Source organism: Poecile atricapillus, chromosome 27, assembly GCF_030490865.1.
Source record: "Poecile atricapillus isolate bPoeAtr1 chromosome 27, bPoeAtr1.hap1, whole genome shotgun sequence".
In the NCBI taxonomy this organism is placed as follows: Eukaryota; Metazoa; Chordata; class Aves; order Passeriformes; family Paridae; genus Poecile; species Poecile atricapillus.
This window is the reverse complement of record NC_081275.1, coordinates 2,222,710-2,245,458: the sequence shown is the minus strand read 5'-3', so window position 1 is coordinate 2,245,458 and position 22,749 is coordinate 2,222,710. Positions and strand designations below refer to the sequence as shown.

The window sequence follows — 22,749 nt, the reverse complement described above, 5'->3', positions numbered from 1 at the left end:
CTGAGCACCCCCAAGCTGGCACTGAGCACCCCAAACTGGGACTGGTGACCCCAAACTGGGACTGAGCACCCCAAACTGGCACTGAGCACCCCAAACTGGGACTGGTGACCCCAAACTGGGACTGAGCACCCCAAACTGTGCCCGAGCACCCCCAAACTGGGACTGAGCACCCCCAAACTGGGACTGAGCACCCCCAAACTGGGGCCCCAGAGCGGGGGTGACACCGACAGGAGGAGGCTGAGGACGGCTCGTTCCCAGCAGCTTTCCTGGGAATGTGCCAGTCTGGAGAGACAATGAACAGGCATCGGCTTCCTAAGAGGATTCAGCACAGGAACCAGGAGACTTTTCCTTCCAAAGGGGATGGGATTGGGAAGAAAAGGAACAGCAGCCCAGAGGGAAAGGGAAAATCGAGAAATTCAACCCCCCTAAAGCCCCTTGGTGGGTTCAGTGTCTCACAGAACTTCTCTCTGCACATCAGGTACGAACTAAGTTTAAAAAAACAAAACAAAACAAAGCCAACAATGACAAGAAAAAATCATAAAAATCCCAAACCCCTACAAATTTCCAGTGGAATTCTGCAAATAACGTTGCCCCTCAGTGCTGGGAGCCACCAGTCCCTGCACATCACCAGCAAATAAAAATAAAAAATATTATCAATATATTTAATTTCTCTCCCTTCCTTCCTCCCACGGCAAAGCTGGGTAAGGCAGGATCTCCCCAAGTGGAGAAGCATCACCTGTTCAGGTGCATTTATTTAAATTTATCTCTCTGTATAAAATAGAAATTAAATCCTGTTAGTAGCAAGAAGATCTCTCGGTCCACCCCAAAATTCCCTTCCCCTTTAACACTCCGGAACTGTCGGCTCTAAAATTAAATGTTTTCCATAGGAAAGGCCTACTTGGGGGAAAAAAAAAAAGCTGATAAATAGGTACCTTTGTTTTATTCATCTCTTTTTAAGTCTCATTGAAATGAACAGCGCAAGGGTCTGTGGGAGGAGAAAATCCATCGTAAATACTTCCTTGACAACAACAAAAATAGAAATATGCTCATGGAAATGACACAGGAACACCTGGGAAACCTCAAAGGGCTGAGATGCAACCGACCTTGGCAGGATGGGCAGCACCAGCTCAGGATTCCGGGGACAAATCACTCCCATCTGGTGGCAAATCCCACCAGGTGTTGGGATTTTTGTTTCCTTTTTTTTTTTTAATTCTTGAAGTGTTCTGGAAGTTCCAAATGACAGAAATCCCCGTTTTTTGTTTTTTTTTTCAGGGAGGTGTTCTCCTCGGCTCTTAAAAAAACAAAAATTAAAAAAAAAAAAATCCACAAAAAAAAGAAAAAAGAAAAAAAGACAATTCTCACTGCCAAGTTACAGCAGGAGGGATCCAACACCTGGAGACCCTTCCCAAAAATCAATGTACTAAGGCTGCTGTCACAGGGGACAGGACTGGCCCTGGAGCAGAGGGAAAACCGGATGTTTTATGGAAAGAAAACAACATCAAAGAAATGAAAACACAACCAGTGTCACATCCCAGCTCCCCACTACTGGGATAACCCATCCAGGTGCCTCTGCAGCAATAAATTCCCCTTTTTCATTTTTATTTCTTTTTTTTCCCTTGAGGAAATGGGGAAAACAAACAAAACAACGACGACAGAAAAAAATAAAAAATGCCTTGGGAAGCGGCCTCCCCCCAGCCCTCCCTGACCCAGCGGCAAACTCCAGTGCCCAGCTTGGGGAAACAGCATTTTTTTAATTCCTTCTTCCTTCCATTCCTACTTTTCCATCAATCCCCCCCTCTCCTGGCTCAGTTTGCTGGGGGTTGGGATTATTTTTGTCACTAACCAAGCACGGGAGGCCAGTGGGGACCCTCTGGCAGCTCCTGAGCGAGGGAGGGATGGCCCAGGGAGCTCTGCAGCAGCTGAAATGCGGACGAGACCTTGCTCTGGCCAAAAAAAAAAATTAAAAAAAAAAAGAAAAAAAAAAAAGGGAATAATACTAAAATAAAAAAAAAAAAAAAAATATCAAGTCCTGTGGCTAAAGGAGGAGAGGCAAGGGGGGAAATCCCAGGAATCTCAGTAGGGAACCCCCCGGCCCCGGCCCCCCCGTGGAGGCACTCGGCCAGGCCCTCGGAACGCCTTCCCATAGGAAGACGGTGCCTGGGTTGGGGCACCCCAGCTGTGACCTGTTCCTGCCCCACTGGAAGCGGCTGCTCCCGGCCCCAGCTCGCTGTAACTCTGCATTTTGGCCTCTGGATGTAGCAGCGCGTTGCTGTTGCTCCCCTCGGATTTGGTGAAGGATTGCCCGAGCGAGTGGATGCTGACGGGGGCTCTGGCGAAGCGCAGGTCCTGGTCCCCCGGGAACTGCAGCGAGCCCGTGCCCTGGTAGCTGCTGCTCTCCCCGAGGTGGCTCACGGAGCCCAAGAAGGTCCTGCTTTTCCCCAGGGGTTGGGCACAAGAAGGTTCTAGCAGAGTCTGGCCAGCACTGAGCTCCTCGGCACCGAATCCCCCCTCGGAGCTGTCGGTGCTGTAAGTCCTGGTGGGGTGGGAGCGGCCGTAGTCCGGGGCTGGCGGGGCCGGGGGCTCCTGCGCGGCGAGGCCGAGCGGCTCCGGGTCGGGCTGGGAAAGGAGCTGGAGCAGCGCAGCCGTCACGGCCGGGTTCAACTCCTGGGCTGCACCGCAGGGATCCCCTTCGGGCACCGGAGGAGGCGGCGGCGGTCCGGGGGGCTCGGGGGGTCTCTTCTCTGGTGGGACAATGCCAGGAGGACACGCTGTGGAAGGGTGACTCCTTTTAAACACCGTTTCAAACACACACAAAGACATTTCTAAGCAAACCAAACCAATCCCTGCCGAGGCCGCCCGCTCTGGGATGCTCTGGGAAGACGCGGAGGGAGAGTTTGAACTGAACGCTGGCTGGGAGATCAACGTTCGCTAACAACGTTCGCTAACAACGTTCGTTAAAAACGTTCATTAACAATATCCGTTAACAACGTTCGTTAACAACGTTCATTAACGCTTTGGCCCCGGCTCTGAGCACCCAACTCGCCGGTAAGAGCTGTCCCAACAGCCGGGAACTCCCGCTCCCGGGTCAAAGGCTGATTCCGAGCAGGAGGCAGAAGTGGAGCCGCCCCAGCTCCCCCCGGGGCTGGAGGGATGCGGCACAGCCCGGCCCCGCTTCCAGGGTGGCTCCAGGATGGGACAGCCACAAAAGCCAGCCCAGCACACGGCTGCCAGCTCCTGGGTGTCCCCACGGCACCCTGTCCCTCCCACCCACCCCAGCCCTGCTGCCCCACCTTGCCAAGAGTCAAAACAAGCTCGCCCCCCGAGGATCTGCATTGTTCTGAGCACGAGAAAAGCCTTCTGCTTCCTCCCCCCCTCTTCTCCATCACCCCTGATTTCCTCCCCACATCAGGATTCGTTTCCCTGCTGGAAGAACAAAGCTGGGTGACCCCCGGCGCCCCTGCTCTGTCCCGGCCTGGGAGGAGGGAGAGGGAGCAGAGCACTGCCCGTTGTCCCCTGAGGGTGACACAGGTGACAGCAGGGAGGGGACACCACCTGCTCCCCAAAACCAGCCCTGCCACACACCTGAGCACGGGGGAAGGGATTACTGGCGATGGCAGAGCCCCGTGCACACCTCGTTGGAATCAGATCCTCAAATCATTGGCAAAACTGGTTATTAAAAAGGTCAAACTTTATTGTGAAAACCAGTAGTCTTCCAGGACCACCCCTCCACCCGTATCCGTCAGTCCACTTTGAAAACTAGATTGTATTGAAATCCAGAAAAATAAAACAACAACGGAAAAAAAAAAAATAAAACAAAAAAACAAACAATCTTCAGGTAAAATTTGTAAAGCCAAGCTGATCTGGGGGACAGCAAATCATTCCAAAGAATTATCAACAGAGAACAACGGCATCGAATTCCATCTGCTCTACAGTAACCTAGTTATCTTCCAGGACTAGGGCAACAACAACAAAAAAAAAAAATAAAAAGAAAAAAAAGGAGGAGGAGAAAAAAAAAAAATAAAATAAAAATAAAAAAAAAAGCACGATCACAACTGGCTCGTGGTGGGCGGGTGTTGAAGGCACGAGAACACAGCACGTTCAGCTACATTGCAGGAGGTGGGATCGGGCCAAAACAGGCTCCCCGGAGAGTCTGAGACATACTCAGGAGGCACTTCTACAATTTGGTGAGGTCGTCACAGGCTGTTGCTAATAAATTCAAAAAATCAACAGAAACAAAAAAAAAAAAAAAAAAAAAAGACATGGAGACATTTACACTCACCTTTGGAAAGAAATCCGAGAGCTCACTGACACAAGCAGGGTTTTTTTTTTAAACTATAAGAAGCAGCAGTTGGGTTCAGCTTCAGGAGATGCTGAGTTTTTCAGGGCTCAAAAATTAGCTCCAGGTAGAACCAGGCAGTTGTGGATGCTCAGGTTTTACCTACACAGCTGCCACTATCCCTCCCTTCAGCACTCACCGCTATTTCAGCTCTTTAAAATCATCTCTGCAGGTTTATTTATTTATATATATTTTTTTTTTAAGAGAGCAGGGAGGGGATGGTGAAAAAGAGCTGGGGAAAAAATGCAGAGACGCAGCAGCATCCTGTGCAAAAAAAAACTCCCTGCATGTCTAAACTGATTGCTGTGGGGGGCTTGAGGAAGAACTGACCCTCCAAACTTCCCTTGCATTTTTGGGCAAACCCCAAAACCTCCAATTCATCTTCACTGACTCACTGACAGTAGAACACTCATGAATTTTAGGGCATTTATTTGCCTGTTTGGGCTGTTTGCAGCTGTTCAGCCTCCTGAGCAGTCCAGTACTTACCACAGGGATGGGGTCAAGGGTCCTTTTTCCTGATGTCCGACCACATCCTACCCCCTTCCCTCCTCCCATCCCCTCCCTGCTGCCTCTCTCCCAGCACTCCAAGGCCTCACTCCTGGCTGCAGCTCAACCAGCAGCCGGGATGCTCTCACTGCTCGCATCAGGTGTGTTTTATTTACCTGTGCTGTCCTCGGGATGCCTCGTCGGGGTTTTCCTGGGCCCCCGCTGCTCGTTGCTCTTCTCCCCGTTGCTCTCCTCCAGGGTTATCCCAGGCTCCTGGCTCTTCATCAGCTGGCTCAGCAGAACGGCCAGCACGTTCTGCATGTCTCCCTGAGCGCTGCCTGCGTCCGGAGTCTGCTGCTCCTCCGCCACCTCCGCGGGCGGCTCCTCCACGGCTTCCTCCGCCGCCGCCGCCGCCGCCGGGGGCTCGTGGTGCTGCGCCGTGGCCTCGGTCAGGGCCGTGATGGACTGGTTGAGAGCCTCCAGCTGCTGCTGCATCTCGGGGTTGGAGTGGACGTTGAGCAGCTGGGCCATCTGCGGCACGCTCAGGTCGGTCTGGCTCTGCAGCAGGTTCAGGAGCACGGCCAGCTCGCTCTGGTTCAGCTGCTGGGTGATGTCGCCCAGGCCTGCGGGACACACGGGGAGCACCGGTGGGGACGTGAGGTTTGGGGTTCTGGCACTGCACGTGTCCATGTCCCACAGCCAGGAACACCTGGTGCCCATGTCCCACAGCCAGGACCAGCCCTTCCCCATGTCCCACAGCCAGGAACATCCCTTCCCTATGTCCCAAAGCCACGATTCACATCCCACAGCCAGGAACATCCCTTTTCCACATCCTACAGCCAGGAACACCTTGTCCCCATGTCCCACAGCCACAATCCACATCACCCAGCAATGAACACCCCCTTTTCCATATCCCATAGCTTCCCTGTGTCCCCGAGCCATGATCTACATCCCACAGCAATAAATATCCCTTCTTCACATCCCATAGCCAGGAAAACCCCCTTCTCCATGCCCTAGAGCCATGATCCACATCTGACAGCAAGGAGCAGCCCTTCTCCACGTCCCATAGCCAGGAACACCTGCTCCCCACATCCCACGGCCACGATCCACATCCCACAGCACTGAACACCTCTTCTGCATGTCCCACAGCCAGGAAAACCCCCTTTTCCATGTCCCACAGCCAGGAAAACCCCCTTTTCCATGTCCCACAGCTCTGAACAGCACTGAACACCCCTTCTCCATGTCCCACAACCAGGAAAACCCCTTTTCCACATCCCACAGCACTGAACACCCCTTCTCCACATCCCACAGCAAGGAACATCCTGCCTTCACATCCTGCAGCACTAAACAACCCTTTTCTACATCCCATAGCAAGGAACACCTCTTTTCCACGTCCCACAGCACTGAAGACCCCTTCTCCACGTCCCACAGCACTTGGGGACCCCTTTTCCACGTCCCAGGGCACTTGGGGACCCCCTGTCCGTGTCCCCAGCCCGGGGGGGGGCAGGGATGCTCGCTGAGGAGGGTTTTGGGATGCGGTGCCGGCGCTCCCAGCCCCCGCTCCGACGGCACGGCAGCAGCACCCCGTGGTACTGCACACACACTGCACCCACAGAGCTGCTGCTGCTGCTGCTGCACTGCTCCCAAAACCTCCCCAAAAACACAGCACACGTGGCTGCTGCTCACAAACAGCTCAGCCAAGCCCCACTGCCCCGTTCCTGGGTTTGGGAAATGTCCCGAGGATACCAGGCCATGGTGGGGAGGGTGAGGGGGAAAGGGAAGCCCTGAACCCACAGCAGAAAAATCACAGCACGGCCCCTCCTGAGATCCCCACAGATCCAGATCACCCCTTCCTGCACCCGGAAGGTTTTCCAGGATGGAGATCTTTGGGATGGAGGAAGGGCGTGTTCCCTGACACAGCACAAGGAATTAGGTCAAGCAGAAGGCAATTCCTTGCTGGGAGCTGGCCTGGGATCACAGGACTCTGTCCTGACCTGCAAGGATCCAGGTTATCCTAAAATACATCCTGGGAGTGGCATCACCTCCCTTCACAGCCCAGTGACAAGTGACAAGGGTGTCCCTTCACACTGCCAGTGACGCTGGAACTTTTTGGGAATAAGGGTGCAAGGCTTTGGTTTCAGCAGCTTAAAATGGAGCTTCTCTTGCTGGTAGGCAGTGGAGAACGGGACATTCTTTTCCCAGCTGTTTGTTAATCCGAGCACCACCTTTTGTCCATCTGCCATGTTTCACTGAACACATGGATTGTGCATTCCCTGGAGCAAGAACTGTCTTCCCCGTTACTTGTCAGCACGGCATTGGACACAAAGGAAGCCTCAGCCCATAGCTGGGTTTTTGTAAGGCTTCTACACAACAATCAGGGCAGCTTTGTGTAAATCCACATTCCTCCCCTCCAACTATTTTCTGGACACAGGAGGGTTGGTCACTGCTTGGAACAGTGCACAAGCCCAGGTCCTGCCAGTCTGGATGATCTTTTCTGCACCAAAGTGCAATAATGTTAATTTTTTGCCCACCAGCCTGACACTTCCCACACCTCATCTTCATATAATTTATCAACAAGATCAAACTTCAGCTCATTTGCACACCCTGGACACGGCTCCACCTTCCAGCCTATGACTCCTATGATTTGTTCCTCCACTGGCTGAAGTGACTCAACGACTCCTTTCATCATTCAGCCTCTTTTAGAACTAATAACACAGCTCAGAACAAATTCACAGTCAGCTCATCAGTGACTTCTGAAGACCAGACAGAACCTTCTGCGTCTTCACAGCAGAGAGAGGAGGGGAAAAAAAAAAAAAAAAATAAATGAAATGAGGACAAGAAGAGCCTGGAATGCCCTTTCTGCAGAATTAGAGGTGAAAAGAACCAGACTGGCTTAAAAAAAACAGACACAAACCTCCCACACCCAGGGAGGGAACACACCGGGAGCCTTTTCCAGACCCAGGTGGGCACTGACCTACTGCATCTGCAGCACCAGGCTCTGCTTTGAGCTGGGCAGGCTGGGGGGGCACAGGACTGCTGTTGTTTTTCACAGTGTCTGTGCTGGTAACAGAGGTAGTTTCTTTCCGAGAAACTTTTGATACCGGAGGCTCCTCCACGGCCATCCCGCTCTGCCGCTGCCGCCGGCGCTTCTTGCTCCACAGCTCGTGGCAATCCTGCCAGTGGGGGAGGCTGCAAGAGAGCAACGAGTGAGAAACACGGCAGGGAAAACAAGGGAAAGCCTCAAAACCCACGGGAAGCTCCTCAGAACACATCCCAGAGCTGCTGTGGCTGCCTCTGCATCACTGCAAGTGTCCAAGGCCAGGCTGGATGGGGTTTGGGGACACCTGGGATGCTGGAATTTGTCCCTGCCCATGGCAGGGGTGGCACTGGATGGGATTTAAGGTTCCTTCCCACCCAAACCATTCCATGATGCGACTTTTTAGATCTCTGTAATGTTGCTCCGCTTTTACAGATGGAGAAATGGACTCAGGAAGGGATATTGGGAAGGAATTCCTCCCAGTGAGGGTGCTGAAGGGCTGGAATGGATTTCCCAGAGAAGCTGGGAAGTGTCCAAGGCCAGGCTGGAGCAACCTGGGCTAGTGAAACATGTCCCTGCCCATGGCAGGGGTGGGACTGGGTGAGTTTTAAGGTCCCTTCCAACCAAACCATCCTGGGATTCCATGATCCCTGACTGCAGCCAGGCTGTCACAGCAAGGGGTAGGTCCTAGAGCCAGGAGAGGCAGTGTAAAAATAATTTACTTTGCACTGGGATCTCACTGCAGGAAACACAAAACCAGTGAGTGCAAATCCAGCAAGCTCTGGGAGTCTGGGAGTGTCTGGAAAGGCCTTTCCTTGAGAAAAGAAACTGAAGGAAAAAGGGATCTCAAAAGCTGTGGCTCCACTTGCACACAAAACAAAATTTTATCACCTGCATGACTGGAATGGTGGAAAATTGAGTGACACTGCTCAACCCTGGCAGTCAATTAACACACAGCCTTAATGAGGCCTGAGTAGTTCTCCAGGGCAGAGACAGGGGTGTGCTACATCTACTGCACATCTTCCAGCAGAGCTTCAGAGCATCTCACAAACATTAAACTGGGATTTATAAACACAGCCTGTCGTCAGGCAGAAAAACAACAGCACAGGAAAAGCCATTTGCTCAACCACACGACGAAATACAAGGGCAGAGTCGACAGAAAACCCCAGAAATCTTAATTTTGACTGAAAAAACCGCCTTGTCTCCCTCCCAAAGCTCACGGTGGGGGATGGCAGCTGGGACTTACTCTGGAGGTGCCATTTTGCTGAGGTCAACGTCCTTCAGGAAGTCACTGTGCAGGGCCTGCTCTGCTGTGCAGCGCTTGCCGGGGTCCAGCGTCAGCATGTGGTCCAGCAGGTCCAGGGCAGAGGAGGGAATGCTGTGGGGAGAGTGGGGAAACAGGGATGAGTTCATGGAAAATGTGTGGAAAAGCTCAGTGTCAGAAGGACACCTCAGGCCCAAGGGGAATGCACACAGAGTTTGCTGTTTGTGATGATGCAGCAGCTCTAAGGCACCAGCAGGTGTGGGGAGTGGCTGGAGCTGTGCCAGGCAGGTTTAGGCTGGATTTTGGGAAAGGTTTTCCCCCCCCAGAGGGTGCTCAGGCACTGAACAGGCTCCCCAGGCAATGGGCACAGCCCCCAAGGCTGGCAGAGCTCCAGGAGTGTTTGGACAATGCTCTCAGCACAGGGTGGGAGTGCTGAGGGGTCTGTGCAGGGCCAGGAGCTGCACTGGATGATCCTCGTGGATCACTTCCAGCTGAGGACATTCCATAACATTTCCACTCTGATTTTTACCATGAGAAGCACGAGGCAAACCCACAACCAGACCCCAGACAACATCCCCTTGAAGACACCACCCTTCCAGGAGATCTCCCAGCCTGGAGCCCCTCTCTGGAGGGGGATGAGGTGTTTGGAGAGGGGACAGGGAGCCCAGCACGACTCACAAGGAGAACTCCTCGCGCAGGCGCCGCCGGTATTGCTTCTTGGGCTTCATAGTGTTGAAGTAGGGCAGCTTGATGACATCTGGCCACACGGCTGGGCAGGGGCTCCCACAGAGCCGGCTGGGCAGCAGGGAAGAACAGTCAGCCAGGTGGAATTCAGCCAGGAAGAGCAGAGCCACCCACCCCAGGGAAAACAGCTACACCCCGTAGGAATAAACCCAGGGCTGGGCACGGCTCAGGTGAGGTGTTGAAAAAAGGAGGTATCAGGAAAAGGAAAATGCTGAGCTTGAGTTTATAAACCATTCAAAATAATGTCTTTGTTTTGGTTTTTTTTCTTACTACAAATGTTAAAATTTTGATGTTTCTTACTTTAAACTTTCCATAGTTTCCATAGTTTTTCCTAAAACTGTATTTTAGTATTTTTACAATACTGGTGGTGAGGTTTTGGAAGAGGTTGCCCAGAGAGGCTGTGGAGTTTACACCCCTGGAAGTGTCCAAGGCCAGGTTGGACGGGGCTTGGAACACCCTGGGACAGTGGAAGGTGTCCCTGTCCATGTCAGGGGTGGCACTGGATGGGCTTGAAGGTCCCTCCCATCCCAAACCATTCCAGGATTAAAACTTCCAGCCTGAGAATTAATTCAGCTTCGTAATTTTTGGACTCAACACACAGCAAGGTTCACTGAGGGTACATCAATCAGCAACCACACACCTGATGTAGGTGTGGACACCTGACCATTCCCATTTGCATTCCCAGGCATTCCTGGCCCTGTTTTTCCAGGCAGGTCAGAGAACAAGGGCTCTCCTAACTCGCTGCCTGTGTGCACGAGCAGCTCCTGCAGCACCTCCCCTCGCAGACATGCGTGTGCAAAGCTTTACCTGATTAATTCAAGCTGAGCCAGTTCCAGATTGGCTTGAAAAATAGGCTTCTTTGTAAACAGTTCCCCGAGGATACAGCTGGAAGGAGGAAAAGCAAGAGGTCACGACAGCAAACCCTGGGGATGAGCGTCTGAACACGGCAGCGTTTGTGCTCGGGAGCAGCTTTGCCTGAGGAGAGTGATTTGCATCAGGGCTTGTAGTGACAAAGTGACCTGTGTGTAGGAGTCCCCAGCCCTGGGCTCCTGGGAATCACCTCCTGCAAGTGGCTGCTTGGAGCAGGAAGCCCCTGACACGTTAACTCTTTGCAGGGAAAGGAGGATGTGTCAGTGTGACAGGAGCCACAGCTCCCATTTCCTCCCAGCTTCAGCTTTTGTTTGCATTTCCAACTTCCCTCTGCTGGCCCAAGCCATGCCCAGCTGCCTGTGGCTGTCAGGGCCAGCAGAGGAGCTGGGTTTGTGCACACAGAGCTCTGGAACAGCTGGGAGGGAAGGAGAGGAGAGAGGCAGCACCCCTGGCTCCTGCAGCCCTCCACATCTCTCCTCAAGCCAGCAGGAATCAGTGCCAGAAGCAGCTGGGGGATGCAGGCTGCAATGGGAATAACCCCGTGTGTGTGGAACAGGAACTGAGCAGCAACTGGGCCTCACAGTCACTAATTAGGATTAATTACTGGTTTTCCCAACTGCTCTTTGTGTTTTAAACCCTGCTCAAGTTTGGTTGGGAACATCCCAGTGGGAAGTGCACGCTCTGGGGAATCCTCAGCTCTACTGTTGAATCCTCCAGTCTCTGCCTCTCAATCACCTGGAGAAATGTTCCATCTTTGTGGCTGAAATGCCCAGACTCTTGTTCCCCAGGCTTCCTGTACTACTCACACTTCCTAAAACCTGAAATTTTTACTTTAAAATGTTTTAGCTGGAAAAAAAACCCCAACAAACCCAAAACCAATCAGTGGCAAACAGCAACTTAAAGAGAGAAAAATTCTCCAAAAAATACACTGAAGGAGTGAGCAGCCCAGGGCAAATGTGTCACCCCTCTTGATCCCAAGAGTACATCAGTATCAGGTTGGCTTGCATTTTAAATAGTAAAAAATTTGATCATTACACTTTCTCACTTCAAAACCAAGGCAAACCTCATTCTAGGAGTTTTTACTAAGTGGTTTCAGTGAGGGGACAGACCCCTGCCCCTGACTGGGAAGCATTCCTGTCTCATCCCAACACTCTGGGACACGTCCAGCTGTGGGAATTGGCACAAAGCAAGGAGCAGAATTCCCAGAGGAATGCTCAGGAGCTGCTTCCAGAGGCAGGGAAGCTCGGCAGGACTCACCCACAGCTCCACACGTCGATGGCAGGGGTGTAACGCTCCTCCCCCAGCAGCAGCTCCGGGGGTCGGTACCACAACGTGATGACTTTGTTGGTGTAGGGACGGCTGCAAAGCAAAAAAAAAATAAATATAAACTCATCCCAAGAGCCACAAAACCCTGAAAAACTGCTTGTTTTTACTTCCCAGCTGCACTTACACCTGTTGGTGGCAGAAGGGGGGGTTTCAAGTGTCTGCACTTGCAGAGCACCAGGCTGAGTTAAAAACAGCTGAGGAGGCACCAGGGATTTTACAGGAATCACAACTCATTGTAGGTACCCAAGGCTGAAAATTCCTGACCCTCAGCAGGCTGCCATCACTGAATGGTGACTGATCTTGGAGCAAAACCCACTCCAGGGCAGGTCAAAGGCAAGCAGAGAAGTTGTTTTGGCTCATTCTGAGCTGCTCTTCTAATGAAAAGTTATTAGAACCAGCCAGGAGTGTATTTGTCCAACAGCTGGAGCTGGGTGATACCACTGAAAATGATTTGTCAGGACTTCCAAGTGAGGGCTTATGTGGATACTAAGAAGAAGGAAGCTCATCCCACCCAGATAAACCCTTTTCCTTTTTCCTCACCTCTCCTCCGAGCTGTAGAGCCGGGCGAGCCCAAAATCTGCAAGTTTGATCTGCCCACTGAAAGACAAAAACCAAAAATCAGTTAATCCACACAATTATGGAATGAACTGTAAGGGACCCATCAGAACCCAACTCCTACTTAAACCCCAGTTAAAGGGTGAGGAAACCCACCCCTGAAGCAGAAAAGCCTGACAAAGCCACATTTGCAGAATTACTGCCAAGCTTAACTCTCTAGTTCTGATTGAATGCTTCAAAGGAATGCAAAGTTTGGGGGGAAAAAAAAAAAAAATCACAAATAATTCAGTGTCATCTGTATCACAAACCCTTCCCCCAACAGGCCAATGTCCCAGAGAATTTTTTTAGGTGAATATTCAGACATTTGGGTGTAATTATGAGCAAGATTCTTCTCACACCTCCTGCTCCTGAGGGTGAGGACAACACTGTGTGCTCACAGCTGAACCCAGGGAAAAGAGCTTGGAGAGATCTGCAAGAGGATCCACTCCCAGGTTACCTGTTGTTCAGTAAGATGTTGGAGCACTTGATGTCTCGATGAAGGAAATTCTTTTTGTGACAGTAATCCAGACCCTCCATTAACTGTTTCATGAAAGACTTGATATGGTCCTCTGAGAAATGTACCAAGCCAGATTCTAGCAGCCCCATTAGGTCATGGTCCATGTACTCAAACACAAGGTAAAAGGCACCTGGGATAATAAACAGAGAAATGGATGAAAACAAAAGGAGAGGCACAAAAAAAAGAGGAGGAATGAAAGGAGATTAAATTGTTCAAAGAGTCTTCATTGTGCACAATTCTGCTGGAGTTGTTTTTTGTTTTAGCAGCCCTGTGCTGTTTTGGGCTTACTGGGTGTCCTTTTCCCTCCTTTGTTTTCCCAGCAAACAACAAAGCAGCCTCACCAAGCTGACATCTGAAATTAAATAACATTCAAAATCAATTCCTCTGAAGCTCTGGACACATTTACCTCCATGCCTTGGTTATTTTTTACAAGAGAGTTTGTTGAGGGATCCCTGCCATGCATGGCTTGAATTTGTATTTGGGTTCTCCTCCTGGAAGAGAAGGTCCCAAACAAGAGCCAGTGGGCTGCTGAAACTTTTGACACAGTGACTGAGGACAAAGAACTTTTCACACTAATAATAAATTTGTTGCCACTAGTCAGTGTTCAAAGTGACCCTGTAAAGGCTATTTTTTATTTTTTCAGACTGCTCTCCTGTGACTCTGCAGGAATGCAATCATCCTTTGATCAACTCATGAGACTGCAACCTGTCCTTTGAGGTGAGATCCAACCTCAGGAGGAGGAACACAAAGGAGCAAAGTGACTCCAGAGTTTTACACTAAACCCACACTAAATGCACACCACCCCTGCAGCCACAGCTTTACCTTTGTCCTTCTTGAAATCCAGTGCATCTTGCTTGTCCGTGACGATCTCCTTCATGTTGACGACGCTGCGGTGGATGAGCTGCCGCAGGATTTTGATCTCGCGGATGGCTGTGATGGGGAATCCTTCCTTCTCATTGTCCAGGCGCACCTTCTTCAGAGCCACCAGCTCACCTGCCGGGCACAGCGGGGTCACAGCCTGCTCACCTGCACTCCCAGGGCAGCTGGGAGCAGCCCCCAGCATGGAAAATGCCCCACTGAGGGACAGCAAAAGCAGCTTTGGTTACCTCCCTGCTCATTTTAGCTCAATTGCTCTGCTAGGAGTTCTCACCTGTGCTTTTCCTAACCTGCTCCAGCAGAAAGGGGGAACTGAAGTTTACCCTGGAATTTCTCACAAGCTCTGCTGCAATAAAGTCTGACAATTTAAAAAGCAGGGGTTCATCTGGCACCTGCAGCCACCACAATCTTCTGACCAGACCTCAATCCACACCCCAGGGCACAGGATCTCACCAGCAGAGCAGGAACCTGGACACTGAACTCAACAATAGGGATACACACACTTAACAACAGGGATAAACTCAAGATTCCAGAGCTCCTGCCCTTCTGCCCGCTCTGGAAAAGCTTCTCCCGGGGCTGCAGTCCCTTCTGGTCCTGCAGGTATTTGTCACTGTGGAGCAGCACTGGCAGGGAGCTGAGCACACCCCAAATCCTTGCAGTGGAATTTACCTGCAGCCATCCTCACCTGTGTCCTTGTCCTTGGCTTTGTACACCTGCCCGTACGTCCCTTCTCCGATTATCCCGATGATGTCGAACTTGTCCACGCAGCGCTTGCCCCAGTCGCTCTCCGTCTGTCTCCTCTCCCCGTAGCGAGGACAACAGATTCTGCAGGAGGGAACAGCTCTGTGACACACCTCAGGGCTCCAGCTCAGTGTCACCCCACAAAAAAACACCTGCTTCCACTGGGTTAACCCCTAAAAGCTAAAAGCAAAGCTCAGGCACCGCTGGCTTTGCGCTCCAGGAATTGGAATGTTCAGTTTAATGTATTTTTGCTGTGTAATCCCAGCTGCTCCCAATCCAGGCTGAACAGAAATATTATCTTGGATGGCATCATCACACTACAGCAGGACAAAAATAAATGTCTGGGATATCCAGCAGGGTGCTGGAGGTTTGGTTTTTATTGAAAACATCAGGGGATTTTGCTCCCTCAACAACTGCTTTAATTTGTTATCAGGGAGAGTTCTCTATGCCTTGAACATGGAATCCCAGAAATGTTTTGGGTTGGAAGGGACATGAAATATGATCCAGTCCCACCCCCTGCCATGGGCAGGGACACCTTTCACTATCCCAGGGTGCTCCAAATCCCCTCCAACCTGGCCTTGGACACTCCCAGGGGTGGGGCAGCCACAGTTTTTCCGGACACCCTGTGCCAGTGCAGCTCCAGGGCCACCACTTCAATCATGAAGTGCATGAAAAATCCAAATTTCCCATTTTGGAACAACCAGCTTTTGAAAGCAACAAGAGCTTTATACAGAGATGCTCATCCAGAGGTTTCTTCTGGCTAAATCAAAGAGAAAAGAGCTTTTGGGGTAGATGTGTCTGAAGACACAGGACACATTCCAGCAACTTCTGCCTTTAATTCTCAGATAAATGGGGCAAGCTGCCTTTAGCTGAGGGTCCAAATGTGAAACCACTCACAGGAAACAGTCATTACACTGAATAACACAGAAACAGGAACTTGTTTTCTCTCTTATTTCACTTCCCTCAATAAAAAGCTCTCAAACCAGTGCGAGGACCTGAGAAACTCAAAGATTAAAAAATAAAAAAAATTAAAAAAAAATTAAAAAAAAAAAATAAAATTAAAAAAAATTAAAAAAAATTAAAAAAAATTAAAAAAAATTAAAAAAATAAATAAAAAAAAGAAGTCAGCCTTACTTTGGTCTCTTTTTGAAGGGTTGCTGAGGTGGTGTGGCTGCCTTTGGTTCCGGGGAGTCGGGAGGAGATGGGTCCCCCCCAGGGAGCTCTGGGGGGAGCGGGAGGTCCGTGAGTAAGTGTCGTGGTCTCTGCTCTCTGTCTTTCTTCACAGGTTTTGGAGGAAGAATCTCTTTTGGACTAAACTCCGAAAAGTTAATACAACACAAAAGTCAGACTCGACAGCCAGCTCAACAAACAAACAAAAAAAGCTACTGCAGGACAGCAGCTCTGGTTGACAATGTGAGGTTTAAGTGTCAAAATAAGCACATTCAAATATAAAATGAGACAGTTTAAATTTACAATGCTAATAACACCGGGAGAGAGAAGTGTGAGAGTTGAACGCATCATGAAATGAACACACAGGTCTGCACTAGAACTTGCCCAATTTGCACAAATCAGAACCAGTAATTCAGAGTTTCCTCTGAGGCAGCTCAGGGGATCAGCCAGCACCCACTTTCTGACCTCCACTTCCTCTATTTACTCCATTTATCACCATGAAATTAAGTGCTTGACTTGGTGAGGGCCTCTATAAATACAGACCCAGAGTTAAACCTTCCTCCACAAGAAACTTCTTAACCTCTTAGCAAGGACTGAGATGTGGCTTTCACTCCCAAACGCTGCTGAGGAACCAAAAGTTGATTTTTAAAATCCAATTACCAAGGGCATCAAGAGTTTGGTTTAGGCTGGCAGGAGCTGCATGAGCAGAACCTACTTTCCCTTTCATGTATTCAGTGAGGAGAATTCCTAGGTTTGAGTAGTCACGAATTCTCCATGCAAATCTCTGATTCACCAGGAAAAGGAAAAAAAAAAATAAATCAAGAGATCCAAACAGCCTTCCCAGGTCTGTTTTTAGGGCAGGGAGCAGGTTTGGAGTCTGCACCATCAGGTCTAACACTTCAGAATAAATGAACTGATGGAAGTAGGTCGTTTTATCCCAATTATTTTATTAGAAGCTGCCTAATCTGCACGACAATCTCTTGTGAAATCTACTTAAGGAAGGAGGAGGAGAAAAAACACCAGAAATGGGAGAGGTAGATGGGCTGAAACTCTCCCCTCATTGACAGCAAAATCCTTAGGAGCAGGAAAACTGTATTCAAATATCTACAGAGAATCAGATGGAATTGTTAAGGCTGGAAAAGATGGAGTCCAGCCATCAACACTGCCACACTCACTACTAAACCACAAAAAGACTCAGTCTGTGTCCAGACATCTCTCAAAAACAACTTCTTTGTAAGCCCACAGCAGGAAGAGCAAAGGTGTGTCTGGAGAGTGAACCTGCAGTGCCCAGCTCTTGCCCTTTTACCCAAAATTCCCATTTTCTTGCCTTTTATCTGTTCAATTCTCTATTTGCACATCAGCAGTTGGTTCCTCTAAGCTCAGCTCCCCCAGGACCCCTGGGCTGGTCACCAGGGGGAGGAAACCAAACAGAGCCTTCAGAGCTGCCCGAGCAGGGAAAAGACCAAGAGTGAACAGCAAGAACACAACAAAACCTCTGTGGAGCTCCTTTCCTCCTCTCCTCTGAACCAGCAGGGCTGCCACCCCAAAAGCACCAGGGATGTCACCCCAAAAGCACCAGGGATGTCACCCCAAAAGCACCAGGGGTGTCACCCCAAAAACACCAGGGATGTCACCCCAAAAGCACCGGGGATGTCACCCCAAAAGCACCGGGGGTTCCACCCCAAAACCACCGGGGGTTCCACCCCAAAACCACCGGGGGTTCCACCCCAAAACCACCGGGGGTTCCACCCCAAAACCACCGGGGGTTCCACCCCAAAACCACCGGGGGTTCCACCCCAAAAGCACCAGGGGTGTCACCCCAAAAACATTGGGGGTGTCACCCCAAAAACACTGGGGGTGCCTCCCCAAAAGCACTGGGGGTGACGCCCCAAAAACACTGGGGGTGCCGCCCCAAAAGCACTGGGGGTGCCGCCCCAAAAGCACTGGGGGTGACGCCCCAAAAACACTGGGGGTGACACCCCAAAAACACTGGGGGTGCCGCCCCAAAAGCACCGGGGATGTCACCCCAAAAACACCGGGGGTGCCACCCCAAAAACACTGGGGGTGCCTCCCCAAAAGCATCGGGGGTGACACCAGGTGATTTCTGTGTGCCCAGGAAGCTGCACAAGCTCTGCACCTTTGGAGAGCTGTGTCAAACCAGGACAAAATTTCTACCAATTCTTCCTAAACAGAAATTTCCTAAATTTCCTCCTCTGCTGGTGAACCAGGCCTAAAAGCATTCCAGGAGATGGCTGTTCTGGAGAGGTTCACCCCTTGGACAAGGTGTGTTCTGTCCTTGGACACTTCAAAGCCCGATTTCCAACCATGTATTTGCCATGGGCTTGGGGCTGGAATGTTCCCCAGGCTCAGCAAAAGTCCAGCTCAAAGAGTTTTGCTCCTAAAAACGAAGGCAACTGGTGAAGGGTGAGATTCTGCACAGTCAGGGCCACATGGAACTGCCACCAGACTCAGCAAAACAAGAGGGATTTCCCATCCTTTTATTGGGAAAAAGTCACACAGAGCCATTTACTGAGCCCCAGCATCACCCTCATCACCCCAGCCTTGAGGTCAGGCATAAAACACTTTCACAGAGCTAAGCCACACCTGGGTGGGTAAAAAAAAAAAAGAGCTCTAGGTGTGAGTGGTTGAAAAAAAATAAAATAGAAATTTGCAGGAAAACTCCTGGGATTGGAAAAGAGGGAATAGTGCAGCAGGATTTGCTTTGCCTGACGTTTGGGCTGTGAAAATCAGCAGGCAGCTCAAAACTCCTGCTCAGCACACATTTCAAACCAGTAATTGCTGAACAACGTCACACTGCTCAGGGAAAGCAACAAACACACAGCAGCCTCACTTTTAGGCTGGAGGCAGTGAGAACATTTCCCTGCTTGCCATCAATACCACAATCACCCCTGAGAATAAATTCAATTATTCAGAATTTGTAACGCTTCAGCACAGGGTGATTGTATGGAGTCACAACTGTGGGATACCACACTGGTCACTAAAAATTGGGATTTAGTCCCCAATCCCAGCACATCTTTAGTGATGGCTGGGAAGATTGAGGAGTTTTCAGGGAATTACAAGCTAAGCAGGTCAAGTGAAAAAAGGAAAAATATCACTGATGACCTTCAGTTAACAGCACTCCAACATACTAACAGCTAGTAAAGGAGATAAAAAACAAGTATCTGGGTTTGGTTTTTTTTTTTCTCCACTCCATTCTGGATATTCTGCTCTTTTCTTCCCACCAAAAGAAACCCCCAGGGTGGGGTTTTCAGACAAGCTCATCACAAAAGTCACAACCACCCCCAGCCCAGCCAGAGCTACAATTACAGGACAGACTCAAGTCTGCACGTTTTGATCAGAAATGATCAGGAAATAAAGTTGAAGCAGGTGCAGTTTCACTCATTTTTAAACTTTTTCAAACAAACAACACCTACTTCTCAAGCAAGAAAGGATTGCATCAATTACTCAAGAATTAAGACAAGACTCGAGTTAAACCGATGCTGGTTTTTACATGTGGGCATGGCCTGTGTGGCTGGGGAATCTGGAACAGAAAAAGCTCTGGTTTGTGGTCTTGTATTGGAATTGTTAAACTTTTTCCTGTTCCTTGAGTACAAGTTTCTAAAGAATTAAGCAAACAACAAAAATGAAAGAGTAATTTTGAAGTAATTGTGCAAACAGCTCCAACACGGAGAGGCAAAATCCCAGATCCACGTTCCACCCCTGTAATAAAACACGAGCAAGGAGTGATGTGAAACCCTCACCAAGCAGCACTAAAGCAGCAGCCAAACCTTTCTGTTTCCCACAGAGATTAAGAGGCAAAAACCTGCATGAAATCATAAAACTCTCCACACAAACCTGGCAGGGCCAACACCTACACCAGCCCCGGGATAACTCCTTCATAGCAGCACCACAGTTGTATTCTGCAGGATAAGCTCATAACCATAAAACTAAACCCAAAAATAAAAACCCCTCTTTATTCAAGGCTTTGCCCTTAAATGCAAAGGGGATGATGCTCTGTGTGTGACCTTACCTATCCAAGTCATCTTCCCCAACTAAAATAGGGGGGAGCGGAAGCGGAGGCAAGGTGGAAGTTTTCAGGTGTGGGATAGCAGCCGTCACAGACACTTGGGTTTTTGTAGCCACCTGGACAGAGGACTGGGAGTTCACCTGAGAGGATAAAGTAGACGTCCTTGGGTGGGAAGAAGATGGCAAAGACGTTGGGGCCGAAGGAGGGGCCTGAACAGGAGTCACTGGGGCTGGAGGCAAAGGTGGGACAGCGGGTGACGGAGGCAGCGGCGGCAGCGGCGGCGTGGGAGGCGGAGGGGTGGTGGTGGGCAGAGGTGGAGGAGGGGATTTGATGCTGGGGAGAGGGGGTGGGATCTCCTTCTCCGCTGTGTCTGTCTCCTTTGGAGATATCAGGTCCTCTACCACCGTTACAGGCTTCGAGTCCTTTGTTCCCGTGGGTTTGGAATCCCTGACTGGAACAGGATGTTTCCTCTCCGAGTTCTCCTCTGCCTTGGATTTCGTTGTCTCCGCAGGGGCTTTCGGCTCTGCGTTCGTGTACAGTAAATTAACCGAGTCCGTGTCCGGAGCTTTCTCAGATTTAACACTTTTGGTGACCTTTTTAGACTCCGTCCCAGCCTCCTTCAGTTCAGCCAAGCTGTTCTCCTTCCTAGCCAGGAAAACAGGGGAGCCTTTCGCCTCCTTCCCGTCCACCTTGGCCGCAGCGGCTGCCGCGGCCGCTCGCTCCTTCTTCTTCCTGCTGAGCTCTGCTCCGAGGCTGGAGTTGAGCGGGAGCCTGGTCGGGGAGATGCTGGAATGGCGACTGCGGGAGCCAGACCTCTGCTTTTTGCTGTGAGATGAGTGTCTCGAGTAGCCAGGACTGCGGCTCCGGGACTTGACGGATTTCCTGGGGAGAGAACGGCAGGGGGAGAAATGAAACGGAGATTCACTCGCCCTCTGAGCTACTCACCGACAGCTGAATCCATTACTGCTCAGCTCAGAGAGTCCACAGCACCTGGCAGGAGAGACTCAAAGTACTGAAAGGAGTTTCTGAGTCAGTCAGGAGCAGTTTGACATCGTCATCATCCACCCTTCTTGTGCCAGTCACACCGGGAGGAGAAGGGAAGGATCAAGGCTGGAAAAGCCCCGAGGGAACGAGGAGATCACAGCTCACACACCCAATAGGAGGCTGCAGTCAAGAGGATGAGCTGGCAGTTTGGGAATCTTTTACAGGAATTATGTGAAACTTTAAAGGAAAGCATGGATTCTGTCCTCAAGGGAATGCTGCTTCAGGAAATCAGGCACTTCAAACTCCTTTTAACCCCCCTGGTTGTTTCACTGCCATCAAAACTCAAATTTGCCCAGTGTGACTTGAAGGAAAAATAAAACCCAAGAATTTTAACTCTCTTGGTCTTCCTGTACAAAGAATAGGCTCTAAAACAGGTGTGTGTGCAAAAATAATCACGGAAAATCTGTGCTGGGAGAGAAGCAAGGCAGGAAACACCTCCCACAGTCAGGGTTCCCCCCACATGAACCTGCTCAGGAGAGAGGGGAAACCGATGGGGAAACCAGATAAACACCAAAATGGAAGTGGAAAGTGATGCTTCCAGTGCCCATAGCAAATTCCTGAGAAGCCAGAACTGTTCCCTCCACTCCAGGAGGAATGAGGATTGGGCAGGGTGAGGCACGAGGCTTTAGTGGTGTGCTGGGCTCTGATGCCAACAGGACAATCAAAAATTTTGAGTTCAGACCCTACAAATACTGTAACAGATTTTTACTCCACGATTTATCACTCAGGACACATCTAATGTGGAAAACACGGAATTCCCTCCAAACTGTAGCTATAAAACACGCTTAACTGCAGCAGCTCAAACACAGGTGACACCGGCTCCCTTGTAACCATACTCAGAACATAATTAACAACACCAATTAGTATTATCCCAAGACAATAAACATTTGGAAAATAAAACTGGAGGAGTGAGACAACAGGAAGTTCCTGTCCCAACAGCAGCAGCAGCAGCACCTTGCAGGAGGAGCAGCTGTGAGGGAGGGAGGTGAAGGATCCCTACTCCAAGGATCAGCATTCCTCTCTCCCACTCGGAAGTACAACCCCAAGCCTCATCCTGACAGTGATCCAACAACACCAGGGCTGCAGGTAAGGCCTTACCTTTAGCCCAGCAAAATAAATCTGCAATCAGGAGAAAAAAAATCAGGGTCTGCAGCCACAGAGCTGTTTCCCTCCTCAACAAACTGCTCTGTCCCAGGAATGCTGCCTCGGGATCACCTCTTTTTCCAAGGTTTCTCAGTGAACTCACAGTCTGGGCTGCAGTTTGCAGTTTTTCCAAGGTTTCTCAGTGAACTCACAGTCTGGGCTGCAGTTTGCCTGCCTCCACGAGCTGGGAGAGCAGTTACCTTTTCAGCAGCTCCAAGACATTTGTTTATGGGAAACATTCCCAGTGAATCCTGTAGGATGTCACCTACTGCAACCACAAACAGTGTTGGGGTTAATGTTCCCTACTGCAATTCATCCAGGATGGATTGTTCAAGATGCTGCAATTCCCCTTCTGCTGCTCCCTGTCTTATCCTGCCCCATGATTAACCCCCAAGAGTTACTCCAATTTGTGGAATCATGGAATGGTTTGGGTTGGAAGAGACCTCAGAGCTCATCCAGTCCCACCCCAGCCATGGCAGGGACAAATTCCATCATCCCAGGCTGCTCCAAGCCCTGTCCAACCTGGCCTGGGACACTGAGAGGGATCCAGGGGAAGCCACAGCTGCTCTGGGCA

General features: G+C 50.3%; 1 protein-coding gene across 4 annotated transcripts in view; it reads right to left on the bottom strand.

The window, feature by feature from the left end:
* Nucleotides 1-22,749, bottom strand: part of CDK12 (cyclin dependent kinase 12) — a 29,193-nt gene that overhangs the window by 1,260 nt on the left and 5,184 nt on the right. The window contains exons 2-15 of one of the 4 annotated variants that reach the window (XR_009279660.1): nucleotides 19,992-20,870; nucleotides 15,926-16,102; nucleotides 14,736-14,875; nucleotides 13,997-14,167; nucleotides 13,115-13,304; nucleotides 12,604-12,660; nucleotides 11,995-12,096; nucleotides 10,675-10,752; nucleotides 9,802-9,918; nucleotides 9,106-9,237; nucleotides 7,797-8,011; nucleotides 4,999-5,445; nucleotides 1,104-2,768; nucleotides 933-985 (exon numbers count right to left, since the gene is read on the bottom strand). Coding sequence is in view for 2 of the 4 variants with exons in the window: in XM_058857854.1 (XP_058713837.1) it covers nucleotides 2,074-2,768; nucleotides 4,999-5,445; nucleotides 7,797-8,011; nucleotides 9,106-9,237; nucleotides 9,802-9,918; nucleotides 10,675-10,752; nucleotides 11,995-12,096; nucleotides 12,604-12,660; nucleotides 13,115-13,304; nucleotides 13,997-14,167; nucleotides 14,736-14,875; nucleotides 15,926-16,102; nucleotides 19,992-20,870 (3,400 nt within the window). In the remaining 2 variants the exon portion in view is untranslated. Of the gene's footprint in view, nucleotides 1-923; nucleotides 2,769-3,670; nucleotides 4,207-4,998; nucleotides 5,446-7,796; nucleotides 8,012-9,105; nucleotides 9,238-9,801; nucleotides 9,919-10,674; nucleotides 10,753-11,994; nucleotides 12,097-12,603; nucleotides 12,661-13,114; nucleotides 13,305-13,996; nucleotides 14,168-14,735; nucleotides 14,876-15,925; nucleotides 16,103-19,991; nucleotides 20,871-22,749 lie in introns of those variants that run through there. The other 3 variants (XR_009279659.1, XM_058857854.1, XM_058857855.1) reach the window with 3 other exon arrangements.